Source organism: Epinephelus lanceolatus, chromosome 17, assembly GCF_041903045.1.
Source record: "Epinephelus lanceolatus isolate andai-2023 chromosome 17, ASM4190304v1, whole genome shotgun sequence".
Lineage (NCBI taxonomy): Eukaryota > Metazoa > Chordata > Actinopteri > Perciformes > Serranidae > Epinephelus > Epinephelus lanceolatus.
In genome coordinates this window covers 8,209,008-8,221,543 of record NC_135750.1, presented here as the reverse complement: position 1 = coordinate 8,221,543, position 12,536 = coordinate 8,209,008, and the positions used below count along the sequence as shown (strand labels likewise).

General features: G+C 41.2%; 1 protein-coding gene across 1 annotated transcript in view; it reads right to left on the bottom strand.

Moving 5' to 3' along the window:
- Positions 1-12,536, bottom strand: part of camkmt (calmodulin-lysine N-methyltransferase) — a 151,563-nt gene that overhangs the window by 29,886 nt on the left and 109,141 nt on the right. Inside the window, exons 8-9 of the mRNA XM_033612891.2 lie at positions 9,635-9,701; positions 5,908-5,982 (exon numbers count right to left, since the gene is read on the bottom strand). Coding sequence (XP_033468782.1) covers positions 5,908-5,982; positions 9,635-9,701 — 142 coding nt within the window. The remainder of the gene's footprint in view (positions 1-5,907; positions 5,983-9,634; positions 9,702-12,536) is intronic.

Here is a 12,536-nt window from a genome sequence, read left to right as displayed (position 1 = left end):
GCTCTGTGAATCACCAGATTCTGGCGGTCATATCTCCTCAGTTAACTTGTTAAAATGTCTGAAATCCAAATCTAACCCTTCACCCCTCAGTGAAAAGAGTCAGGAGTCAGTGAAAATTCAAGCTCATTTCAAATGTTTCAGTACTGAAGACAAGATGTCTCCTGCTTCACTGAAATGTCCACTGTCGTCATTTTGTGCAAATTCAAGTCAAGTCTCAAGTCATTTTCAGGTGCATGATAAAGTTTAATACCATGGTCAATCCAGCATTCTTTATTTTGATACCACAGTGTGGCATTTAGTGATATTTTTGTTTTGGCCACATGTAAAGTTAACTGTAGTCAAAGATTATGGCAAATGGCACGGTATTCTCGACATGGTGTTGTTGCTGCAGTTTACTGTCATATCTGGCCACACACATCAAATACATAAGATAATGCATGACAGTAAGGGACGGAATGAGCTTGTCAGACATATTTTTAATCTTTGGCCCCTTGTCCACCAGAGCACTTTCTCCTAGTTTAAAACGCCAGTCTCTCCTCAGGAAAAGCCCAACTGGGAGCGCCTGAGAGCGCTTTGGAGGTGCAGCGTTTTTCCAGCTGAGATGCTTTGGTTGCTATGATAGGGAATATCTGCGGAAGTAAACACGTCGGCACAAGGTAGAGTACTTGCTCTGGATGAGGGGAAGGCTGAAGCATGCAGAGAGAGAGGACAGACCCGAAACTTATATTAATATATTTACAGTATATGAACGTAAGTCGCACTTGTACATGTAAGATATGATGGTTTGTCTTTGTGGAATTTGTCCCTCCTCCACTGTGATTGATCAGCTGGGTCAAAAGTGACAGTGACGGGTGCAACATTTTACCAAAAGTTGAACATTTTTCAACTCTCTGCACTCAGGAAAAAAAAAAACGCCCAGCCAGCAAAGCTCAGCACAGAATTTAAGCACAGCGCCTCGTCACACTGCTGGCATTTGTAAGGTAGTGTAAATACGCAGCACTCCCATTGCAAAGAATTTAATAAGTAGACTCGCCTCAAAAAAATACTGTGGTGTACGAGGCTCCTTAATGTGCCGGAAAAAAAAAAAGATTGTTCACAAGTCCCAAATCTTGAGGCCGAGTCAGGTCTCAAGTCTTTTGAGGATGACTCTCAAGTCAAGTTTCAAATCACTGTGTGTACAATGCAAGTGCAACTCGTGTCTAAGTCCGCATCTCTTGTGTGTGTGTGCAGCGTAAGTTTCCACATCACACTTGTGCAAAGTTGCATCCTAGATCATAACCATGTTTGTGCATAAACGTGTTAAACTCAGATTTCAGGTGAGCGCCGGGGAACTTCACTTCTTCAGCAGATGAATGTGAAAAAAGCCAGCTGGTGTTAAACGGTGAAGGTCAAACATCCAAGTGGAGAAAAATAAGCCAAACATGTTTTTGAATGGTTAAATGTAATCCTTCCTTTAACTGGTTTTCTTCCTCATTTCTTTGACGACTCTTTTAGCCTCTAATTCTCTCCGTAGTCTACTTGTTTCATTCCCCATCTTCTTTCTACCGTTCTCTACAGCTCTACTGTACGGTCTAACTCCATTTTGTTTGCTCCATGATGGGGAAATGGGCCTTAAACTTGTCTAAGCAAAAACAGCTTAACAGGCAGAACAGGAAGGACCACAAATGTATTTCAAGAGTAAGATTCATTATTTACCGAAAGTGGATTACTTTCTGTAAAATGACTGCCAGCAGCAGTGGTGGGCTATTTTCCTATTTTTGTGACAAATTGGTCGGGCTGCTGTACAGTATATGAAGGTCACTGGTAAGATTCTTTCACTAAGGGGCATTCATTTTCAGCAGAAGTCATTTACCAACTGCTATTTTTTAATCAACAACTATTGTGACTGGCTGGCAGTATAGCTGTCCTTGACATTTAATATCTAGAGACGTCGAGCAGTATATGACCTATGATTCCTTGAATTGTATTTTTCCCAGCTGTGACATCACACAGAGAGGCAGTTCATAATGTCTTGTTCGAGCAGGGCAATTTCATCAAGTTTAAAAGTTCCCAAAGCGGTGAGTGGAACCAGAATCACACTTAACAACACTTAAATCACATCTGACGGCAACATTCATTCCACATGACAATTCTTCTTTTGCATAATACCCCCTCCTCAAAGATAGGCAGGATATCCAAAGAAATAAGCACATAATGGACTGCTGATATACAATGTTCCACTAAACTCTTCTCCTTCCTTTGCTCCCCTACTCTCCTCTACTCCCCTCGCTTCTCAGCGGTGGTTCCGTTGCTACTGGTGGGAGCTATAATTAATCGGAGTGGAAGCCGCGTTGTTGACCTTTTCGCAGGTGATCATCACCACGATGCGCCCGTTAATCGGTCAGCCATCAGTCTTCAACCACCACCACTGCAATTATCACACAGTCACTCACTCACATACACATGCAGGAAAGACGGCGCCACGGAGAAAAACGTCTTGTAGCTCACACACCACACAGATGCATGACTAAAGCATCCATCTGCTGAGGAAAATGTGAAATCTAAAGAACCTGCAATATCAAAAATTCACATGTAATTTACTCTGTTCTCACACTATCTGCCTCTATCTATCGTACACACATGTGCATACACGCCAGTCCACTGTAAAATATCCTCTATTAGCTGCCGGCTCTTTTTCTCTCTCTGGGTCCTGTACCTGACTATTACCTGTAATGACCGTGACATTACAACAATGATAACGGCGTTTGCTAATGCTGCACTTAGCACACATGTACACACTCGTGCAGATAGATACACACACACCGTACACAGGCTAAATTTGTTCAGTGTTTGTGAAGCTGGAAAATAGTCAAGTACTTTCGCTTCAACCAACAGCATGTCCATCTTCTCAGCATGTGTGTGTGTGTATGTGTGTGAGTGTGTGTGAGTGTGCAGGTGTGGTGGTAAATGGACGTAAATGCGTTTGCCGTCAGTATCTCAGGGTGAATCTCATCCATCCCTGGTACCTCACCACTCATCACAGTTTTTTGACTGCCTCAGTGAGCTCCACCAGGAAGTCGGGTAGCGTTCCTGAAAGTGTTCCTTTCATCGTCCGACAATATCGCCAGTCAAGGTCAGCAGTTCTCTCCTGCTAAAACACTCTGGGCAAGCCCCTGCCTCTCCCTCCAGAGTCATTTAATGGTTTGCCTGAACCTTGTTGAGGCAGAATTAAAGTCCTTCTTTATGTCCTGTGTGAACTCCTCCCACACCTGTACACCCTCTGGCCTGCCTGTCTATCAGTCTGTGACTGTAAGGTCTGCTGCATGTGTAACCCCCACTAAAAGTTCCAATACCACTGCCCACATGGGCATCAGAGTCACTCTGCAGGACTCACCAAAAGACTGCGAGAGGCCACAAACTCCACATGATGACACTTTCTCACTTTGTAATGAATCATAGCTACAGATTGTGAGCTACTAGGGCTGGGAATAGGTGTATCTCCAGTCAAAGGATACCTACATTCAATCCTTTTGCACTGGGGGTCTGATCTCAGACTAACCCAACTCCCTGCTAGATCAGACTTTAGAGCCACTCTCCTTGGCAAACTGTTCAACATCTACCCAGTTAGCACAGGCTAACACAGCAGCAGCAGCAGCTAGTATCCAACACTGAGCCGTTAACTGGTCTCAACAAATTCACACTGACACCAAAATGGCTCAACCCTGTCGTTTAACTCGATAATAACGTTGGGTGACGTTAGGTGTGCAATGCTAACAGTCTGCCCTGTCACTGTGTGGACTCTCACGACTGTCCTCAGTGCAAAGCTCACACTCAGCTCCTGCAGCTACGTCTCATACAGTCTGTGGTATGGTGAAGTCAAGCTGGCAGTTCAGTGTGAAGAGATGCCACCAAAACAGTTTAAAGTATGGTTATACTTAATGCCGCTCCTTTCATATTCAGGCTATCAAATTCAGTATCACTTACGTAAGTATCTATTCGTAATTTTTAAAACTATACCTTGCCTTATGAGCTTTCATAACTCACTAACTTATACTGAAGCACGATACTAGCCTGGTTAGTTGGCAAAACTTCAGATTTCCCTTATATGTCCATCATTTAGATTTTTTAGGTCTTAACATCTTCTAATCCTTTTTATGTCAAAGATTTTAACGTGGCATTTTACAGCACACAAGCACAATATTATAATTCTTCATCTCTTAGATGTTCTTTTTAAAATTTCGAACACGTCTCCATGATACAGAGTACATGACAGATCTTGTTTTATTCTTTTTTCTCTTTCTAGTCAAACCAATTGCCAGAATAAATGCTGGTACTGTATATTTCTGCAAACCACGGACATGTTACATTTCTACAAGATATTCTTAAACTCTGCGTTTCTTTATGTTTCACAACACTTTGGTTAATGTGTGGTTATGTTTAGGCACAAAAACCTTTTTGTTATTGCTAAGAAACGATCATATTCCACCAAAACACCCCGTTTTGGTGGAACAATCACAGCTGGAAATGCGGCCAATGTCTCACTAAAATCACCCGGGTTTGTTGTTTGTTAGTCTTGAAAAATAGTCTGCAGCTTGGCAGCCATCTCACCTTCAACAGTGTCACGTCATCCACAGTCCCCTCCACCTCCTGATGATAGGGTTGCAGCAATATAACGGTCTCAAGGTATACCATGATATGAAAATGGATGGTAATCATGCCATGTGTATTTGTTTATCTATCTCACCTAGTTATTTTCAAAGAGGAGACTTTTTACATTGACTTCCATTTGAAAATTTGTTTCAAGTTTCAATTATAGTAATAAAACGTTTCCTCAACCAAAAAAAACCCCTTCCATTTTTATTCCTTTAAAGGTCATTCTAACGGATGATAATAACGATTCCTTAATACTGCGATATTTTCTGAAACAATGATCATACCGTGAAAATCTGATACCGTTGCAACCCTACCTGACGACAAAGTCGGCTCATATACATGTAATCAGAACTATGTCATTTCAGAAATGTTGATATGATATGAATGAAATGTACAAATTTAACATATCAGTAGTTTGCAGAAACGTATTACGCCAATATTTTCATCTGCTAACTGAGCTGCGCTAGCAGATACTGCAGGTGAGCACTGGCTGCACCCAGGATGCAGCAGTTGCAACGAGCAAGGTGTACTTTCTTTTTTATTTACCACCACAGCCCTGTGCGTGTGCGTGTGTGTGTGTGTGTGTGTGTGTGTGTGTGTGTGTGTGTGTGTGTGTGTGTGTGTGTGTATCTATGTATAAACAAGGTGAGGTTGCACAATCCGTCTCAACTGCTTTCACTGATCATTCTTTCTATCTTCCTATTCCTCTTATTTTTTCCACGGATGTTGCTGTGCGGGGTACACTAAGAAAAAAAAATCCTGATGCATTTTACCTCACAGTACAACCGAGAGATAAAATAGATGTTATTCTCAATTGGCCACAAGATCTACATTTCAATGAACGATGGGCTAATTGTTATGTTTATGTTGCTCTATCTCTCCATTTCCATCTCCATTTCTACTCCTCCCTCCATCCGCCCTCAACTCTTTCTTTATCTTACTGTGTCTCCTTCCTTGTCAAGGCGCAATTATTTGCAATTTGCCTAAGTCATCCATTTGCTGGGACACCGAGCATGAAAACGAGGCAATTTGGTGTAAAATGGAGGCAGGCGGGCATCTGAGCATATGTATGAGTGTGTGTGTGTGTGTGTGTGTGTGTGTGTGTGTGTGTGGACAAGGCAGGGGAAGGTCCAAGCGCTGGTGGGGGGCCATGCAAGAACTGTCACGCAAAAGTGAAAATTAATGCCATGAACGCACACACTGAGATAAATCTGTGTGCGTGTGTGTGTGTGCGCATGTGTGTGTGTGTGTGCGACAGAAAGTAAGTGTACCTACCAGTCTGCACACATGACAATGTCAAAGTGACCCTCGAGCACCGAAATGTCTGACTCGCAGTCCCACCTCACCACCCTGTAAGCACACACATAAAACAGAAACCAAAGTTTAGTATTTGCAGAGCCGGTGACAGAAGGAAGCTGGCGTTCATGAAGCCGCGCAGCGAGCGACAGCAGTTGGTCTTTCACCGCTTCTTTTCTCTAACACTTTGAGCGCCATGACACCTCTCTCTCTCTGACACCCACTGTTTTTCTGCTTCAGTAGAGACCTGGAGAAAGTGTCAGGGAGGGAAGACATGTCATCTGTGAGGTAAAGAGTGGGAGCTTCTGACATGACACTTGACATTTATACCATGTGAACACACACACACATACACACACAAAACATAAATGTGGCTATTCAACAGCCCCCCACCCTTATGTTATTGACACGGCCACCACCAAAGTAGGTTCCTCGTGTTTTACGATATAAATATAATGATTAAGAATGTAGGAGAAAAGCTATCAAAGAAAAGACAATGTATATGATAGGATGAACTATCGTTAATCGTGAATAGTGAGAACCATAAAAGAAAAGAGATCTAATTAAAATAACAAAAGAGAAGGCACTAATTTACAGAGCGCAGGTTTCAGCCCAAAATTGGCATTATACATTTCTGAAAACCATGGATATGCTACATTTGTACGTTTCATACAGATCATGTCAACAATTTTACCGGGCCAGAGTTCTGATTACTTGTATATGAGCGGACACTGTCATTGGAAGGAGGGGATGCCTGACATCTAAGTAAGATGGCTGCCAAGCTGCTGACCACTGTTCGAGACCAACAAACAACAAACCTGGTTTCTTTTTAGTGAGACATTTACATTTCCAGCTGTAACTGTGGCATCAAACTGGGTGTTTTTTACTGAGACATCGGCGGCATTTGCAGCTGTGATTGTGGCACCAAGACCGTGAATTTTAAGCCAGAATATGCTCTTTTTCTAACCATGACCAAGTGGTTTTAGTGCCTAAACTTCACCACACGTTAACCACAGCACTGTTGAAACGTAAAAAAAACATGAAGTTGCCACATTTCTGCTGCACGATAACGTACAACTGTTTTATATCCATGGTTTGCATAAACATACAAAGCCAACATTTATTCTAGTGAATGGTTTCACAAAAAAATGAAAAAAGTATCAAACACGATATGCTATCAACTCCTTATCGAGAGCGAGACATCAGCAGCATTCCCGTCGGCGATTATGGCACCAAAACTGGGTGTTTTTTACCGAAGCATCTATGACATTTTCAGCCTTAATTGTGGCACCAAAACCAGGTATTTAAACTCAAAACATGCTCTTTTCTTAACCATTACCAAGTGGTTTTAGTGTGTAAACACTAATAGAAAAATGAATTAAACATCATCTGTTATGAACTCTTTATCAAGGCCAACAAACAACAACACTGGCTGCATTTTAGCGAGACATCAGCAGCATTCCCATTATGGCACCAAAACTGGGTGGTTTTCTTTGTGAGACATCTGCAGTGTTTCAAGCAGCGATTGTGCCACTAAAATCAGGTGATTTAAGTCAAAACATGATCTTTTCTTGACCATAACCAAGTGGGTTATGTGCTTAAACATAACCATTACTTGCTACATAACAAGGTGCAAATGTTACATACCCATGGTTTGCAGAAATGTATAATGTCAGCATTTATTCTAGCGATCGCGTCGAAGTTTTATGTGTTGTTCTGTTGGTTTTCCTTCAAGCTCTGACGTATGGTGCTGCTTCTACAGCAATGTCAGTTTTCACACAATTCAATATTACATTCTGGTTTGCCGTTTTGGCGGAGAGAGTCAAATTCTTGCCATTTGAGCAGGAAGTGACACTCTGTCTCTGTGTCCTGTTGTTGGCAGAACTGACACAGTGTGTCTTGTCTGCTGTCTAAAGCCAGGTGTGTATTTCATTAACGTCTCTGTCAGTTACTGGACATGTACGGTGCTCAGAAAATCTGCTACTTGCTATTTTCTGTTCAGCGCTAAACAGCACTGAAGTTAGTGGTTTAAGTGTTTTTCTTCAGTATAATTTGGTTGTTGCAGATTGTGTAAGGGCTGTACTGCTCACAGCTTTCTCCTCCGTCTCTTTTTCCACACCATTTTCCCCTCTCTCCGTCTTTCTCTCCCTCTCAGACTGTTAGGCAGAGTGGGGGATTATTAATTAGGCATTATTAACACTCAGTAAACAAAACATTAGGCCCCGCTAGAAACACAATCTCGATTCACGGCAGGAGGTCCCAACACGCGCACACACACACACACATGCATGCATGTGCACATCCCATCACGCAACATGCCCCTCCCCCTCCCTCCCCTTGTCCAATCGCATCGTGCCCTTCGCCCTCTCTTGCGGTGCGTCGATGACAGCAGGCATAATCTGAAAAGAAAACAATCAAAGTAATGTAGCCTAATTATACGTTTACTTTTTCACTCCATCTTCCACTCATGTAAATATGCGCAGGAGGGAGAAATGGAGAGAGAGAGGAAAAGAGGGAAGAGGTAGGGGAGCAAAACAGTCAGTCAATGGTGAAATGCTTTTTCATGAGACAGGGACAACAATTAACTACGTTTTAGCCCGTCCTTGCATATGAGGTGTGCCTCTGCGTGTGTGTGCGGGTGGTGGAAAGTTCTCTGGATCTCTATCGAAGGGAATCATTTTGCTTGGATGACTATGTGCGCATACACACACACACACACACACACACACACACACACACACACACATTCTACTTGAAGAATGGGTATGACAGCATGTAGCTAACAAGGTTCAATCTTTTGTTGTTCTTATTTTATTTAAAGACATAAAAATGTATAAAACTGACACATTTATTCAAGAAAAAAAAAATCAAATTTGTTGAATTTCAAGTTAGCAATTCATACAAGTGAGATCTATACAATACAGCTGGTCCAAACACATCACCTACAGATATTTGACAACAGCACAAATTGGACAAAACAATTCCCCGTGTCTCATGAGAAAATGTCAGTCAGTTAAGTCAAATACTTCACAGGACTCGATGTCAGAGTGATGATTAGGCCTAGGTATAAGGCCGCACATTGTGAGGAAGACATGCAGTATACAATAACATTGTTGTGTATTGCAATATCAATATTACTTGTGACAGATAAGCAGATATTAAAGAATACTCAGATGTGCCTTTCTGCTTTGACTGTGCTGCTAAAATACAACAAATTGCTTGTTGAATTAAAACAATGAAAGGAAATTATTTCCCACATTCTTTTATTAAACAGACTAAACATTAAACCAAACAGTAAAGGCACCAATTTTAAAAATAATAGCTAATTTTTCTTTTTTATTTCAAGATTATTTTTTGACTTTTTGCCTTTATTGGGTGGGACAGTCTGGGTGTGAGGAGGGCGGAGACGGGGGATGGCATGCGGAGAAGGGCCACAGACTGGAATTGAACCTGCAGTAGCTGCAGCAAGGACCTCGCCTTTTTGTATGGGATACCTGCTCTGCCCACAAGTGCAGTTTCCTACTGACTCTCTCTTTTACTTTACTCAAAAAAATCCTTGAATACAATAGCGCAGTCTTCTGTGATGCATTTATCATGCAAGACGACATCGCAATGACAACAAAAAAAAAAAGATCCATGTGCAGCCCTGTATCTAAGAAGGGAAGCTGAAACATTTTAAGACAGCGAGCTGAGAAAATGGTCTCACCTGGCAGATACCTGCGTCGACCCAAACTTTCCAGCTTGCCTGTTTCTCTCGGCCAGCTTTCGTACATCTGACGTGCCACAGTCAAGGATTCAAAGACACACACACATTACATCCTCAACTGAGAGAGCATGCATAAAGATCCAGTATTACATGAAATAAATGTTCTCTCTATACTCATACAGTACATATGGCCAGAGATGTTTGCAGGAGATAAAAATCACCATTAATAAAAGTTTGTATCAAATCCTTGCAGTGAGGCCTCTAATGCACTTAAATCCAAATAAAAGCCACCATGTGTCGAATGTGAAGATTTCCTGTGTCTATGAAAAATGGTCAAAACAGAGGTGAGATTGTACAGAAGCATCATGCATCCACTTCAGAAAAAGTCCTATTTTCTGAATAAAACAATGATTATTGTCATGAAAAAAAAAATCCGCTTATTTTCTGATTTAAAGAGATAATAATTGTGTAAATTCTATTTTTCTTAATTAGCAAGTTTATTATCTCGTTTTTTTTTCCTTCCAGAGAAACAAGAACACTGTTTTCCATAAAAAAATGTTTTTATAATTTTAAGATGATAATCTTGTTAATTCAGAAAAACAGAGCAGATTTCTTTCCTCAGGTGAATGCATTTCACCTCTGTAAGACTGTCTTGTAGTATTTTCCTAGAGATACAGTTTTTTGCCATTGCATTAGTTTAAAAGATTTTAAAATCACATAAAATTCTACACAGTGTATGTGGGTTAAATATATATATTTGCTAATTCGGTGAATCTTTTTTTCAAGTCCAAATGTTTTGAAACATGAAACGTGGCTCTGAGGATGAATCAAAGACACTGATCATCCACCTCTACCGCCCACATTTTTCTCACTAATCAAGAGATTCAAACTGTCGACTTTCCCATCAAAAGATATTCTGTTTTAGGTTTTTGTGGCGGTGTGTGTGTCATGTTGCAAAAGAGCTACATCAAGACGCTCTTTAGGTAAAAACACATATAAGTGTAGACGCCCACATGGAGACAGCATGAGTGAGCGGAGATGATCTTCAGGGACAGAGAAGCAGCCTGCAGAAGCAGATCACAGCAGCCTCCGGTTGGATCAATGGGAAAGCTTTTAACCACAGATACACAAACTCACACTTTGCCTCTGGCACACAAACACATGCGCACAGATGAACGCACACAAAGGCAGGGCGATTGATGTCAAGTTGTCTAGTAATACACTGGCTTGTGGAGTTGCAAAGCAATTCAATTAGGATTTCCTTGTCTTTAAAGCCTGCAAAGAGCTGAGACAAATCCAATCGACAGAGACAGAGAGCAAGACAGAGAGAGCAGGAATGCGTGATAAGTTGATAGATGGATTGATAGCTGGAGAGCCAATCCAAAATCAAAGAGGCCTCCCAGACACACGTACATAATGACACGGAGGACAGCACACATTTATACACAGGCATAAGGACACAACACACACGCATGCTGGACACCTGTGCATCAGTGTATTATGCATAGGGATGACAGGGCGAAGAGCAGAGCAGCTTACTGTAATCTCATCACCAGCACACCACTGGGGGAGAGGTCAGTGCATGCACAAACACACACACACACACACACACACACACACACACACACACACACACGCACACACACACCTACACAAGTTGAAAACACACCAAAAGTAAAAGAGGGCGATTTGAGTATTATTGAACATTAAAGTGGAGGAATATTTGCTCCCATCACTTGGAGTAGACAAGTAGCAGCCAATGACATGCATCAATCATTCTTAATGGAACATTTCAATTGATTTTCAACATGAGTATTCAAGGTCACAGTCTCTCCTCTCTGTGGTGTGTGGTTGTGTGTGTTTCTGCACTATAAATGAGGTCAACAACTTCTAAGGCCCCGTCTACACGTTTACAGATGTTTCTGAAAACGAATACTTTACCCATTCATTTGGCAAAATAATTTTGTTCACAGGATGATTGTTTTGTGAAATATTTCCGTCCACACTAGAACACAAAAACGACCCTAAGCACTCACCGGTGTCTCCCCTCCTCACAAAGGTAGTTAAGTGTACAGGCTAATGTTGCCTTTTAAAAGCACCATTGATTCTCCTTTGATATCAAGGAGGAAGGAGTGATGCTCAACACCAGAGGTCAGCATCCTTGTTTGATATCAAGTACCTTTTTTAATTTTCTTGTTAGTCAGTGTGCCATATCAACATTACGGCTAACATTAAATTTAACTATGACTTTTCTATTCCATCCATGGCAATGTGCACAACAACATAAACAAAACATGTTCTCTCATAATCATAATGTTGTCATATTCTGTCATATCAGGGTGTAAATATAGTGTACAGGCAGTATAGTTGCACACGGGACAGAGGCTGGAGGGGCCTGATTGCCCCCTGGATATACACTTGTGTTCAAACACCTCACATTAAATTAAAAAAATGGTGGGATTTTCTATATATTGCCTTCAAAAAGGCAAACCCATCTCTATCATGGTTTTCTGTTCATATCAATCTGTGACAAAATTAGATGCTTATTCTACATAATCTATTAAAAACAAACTATAATTGAACTAGTTAAACTAAGAATTTCATGTTGTCTTTTGTAGTTTTTGTCATATACAGATGTGTAATGATGATTGCTGTGTAACATGTATGTTGATGTTGTACAATGTCAAGTCTCTGTTTAATCATGTGATGAGACGATTTACAGAAGGGAGTTTAGGTGTAAAATCTCTCAAGTCTGATGAGCTGGGCACATGTGCAAGTGGATGTAAGATAAAAGCGGCAGTAAGCAACACTGTTGGTAAAATACACATGCTCCTTAAACTGTGTGTGTGTGTCCTTCATAACTAGGAACTAGGGCCCATCATGATAGAGTAAACTGGGGCCC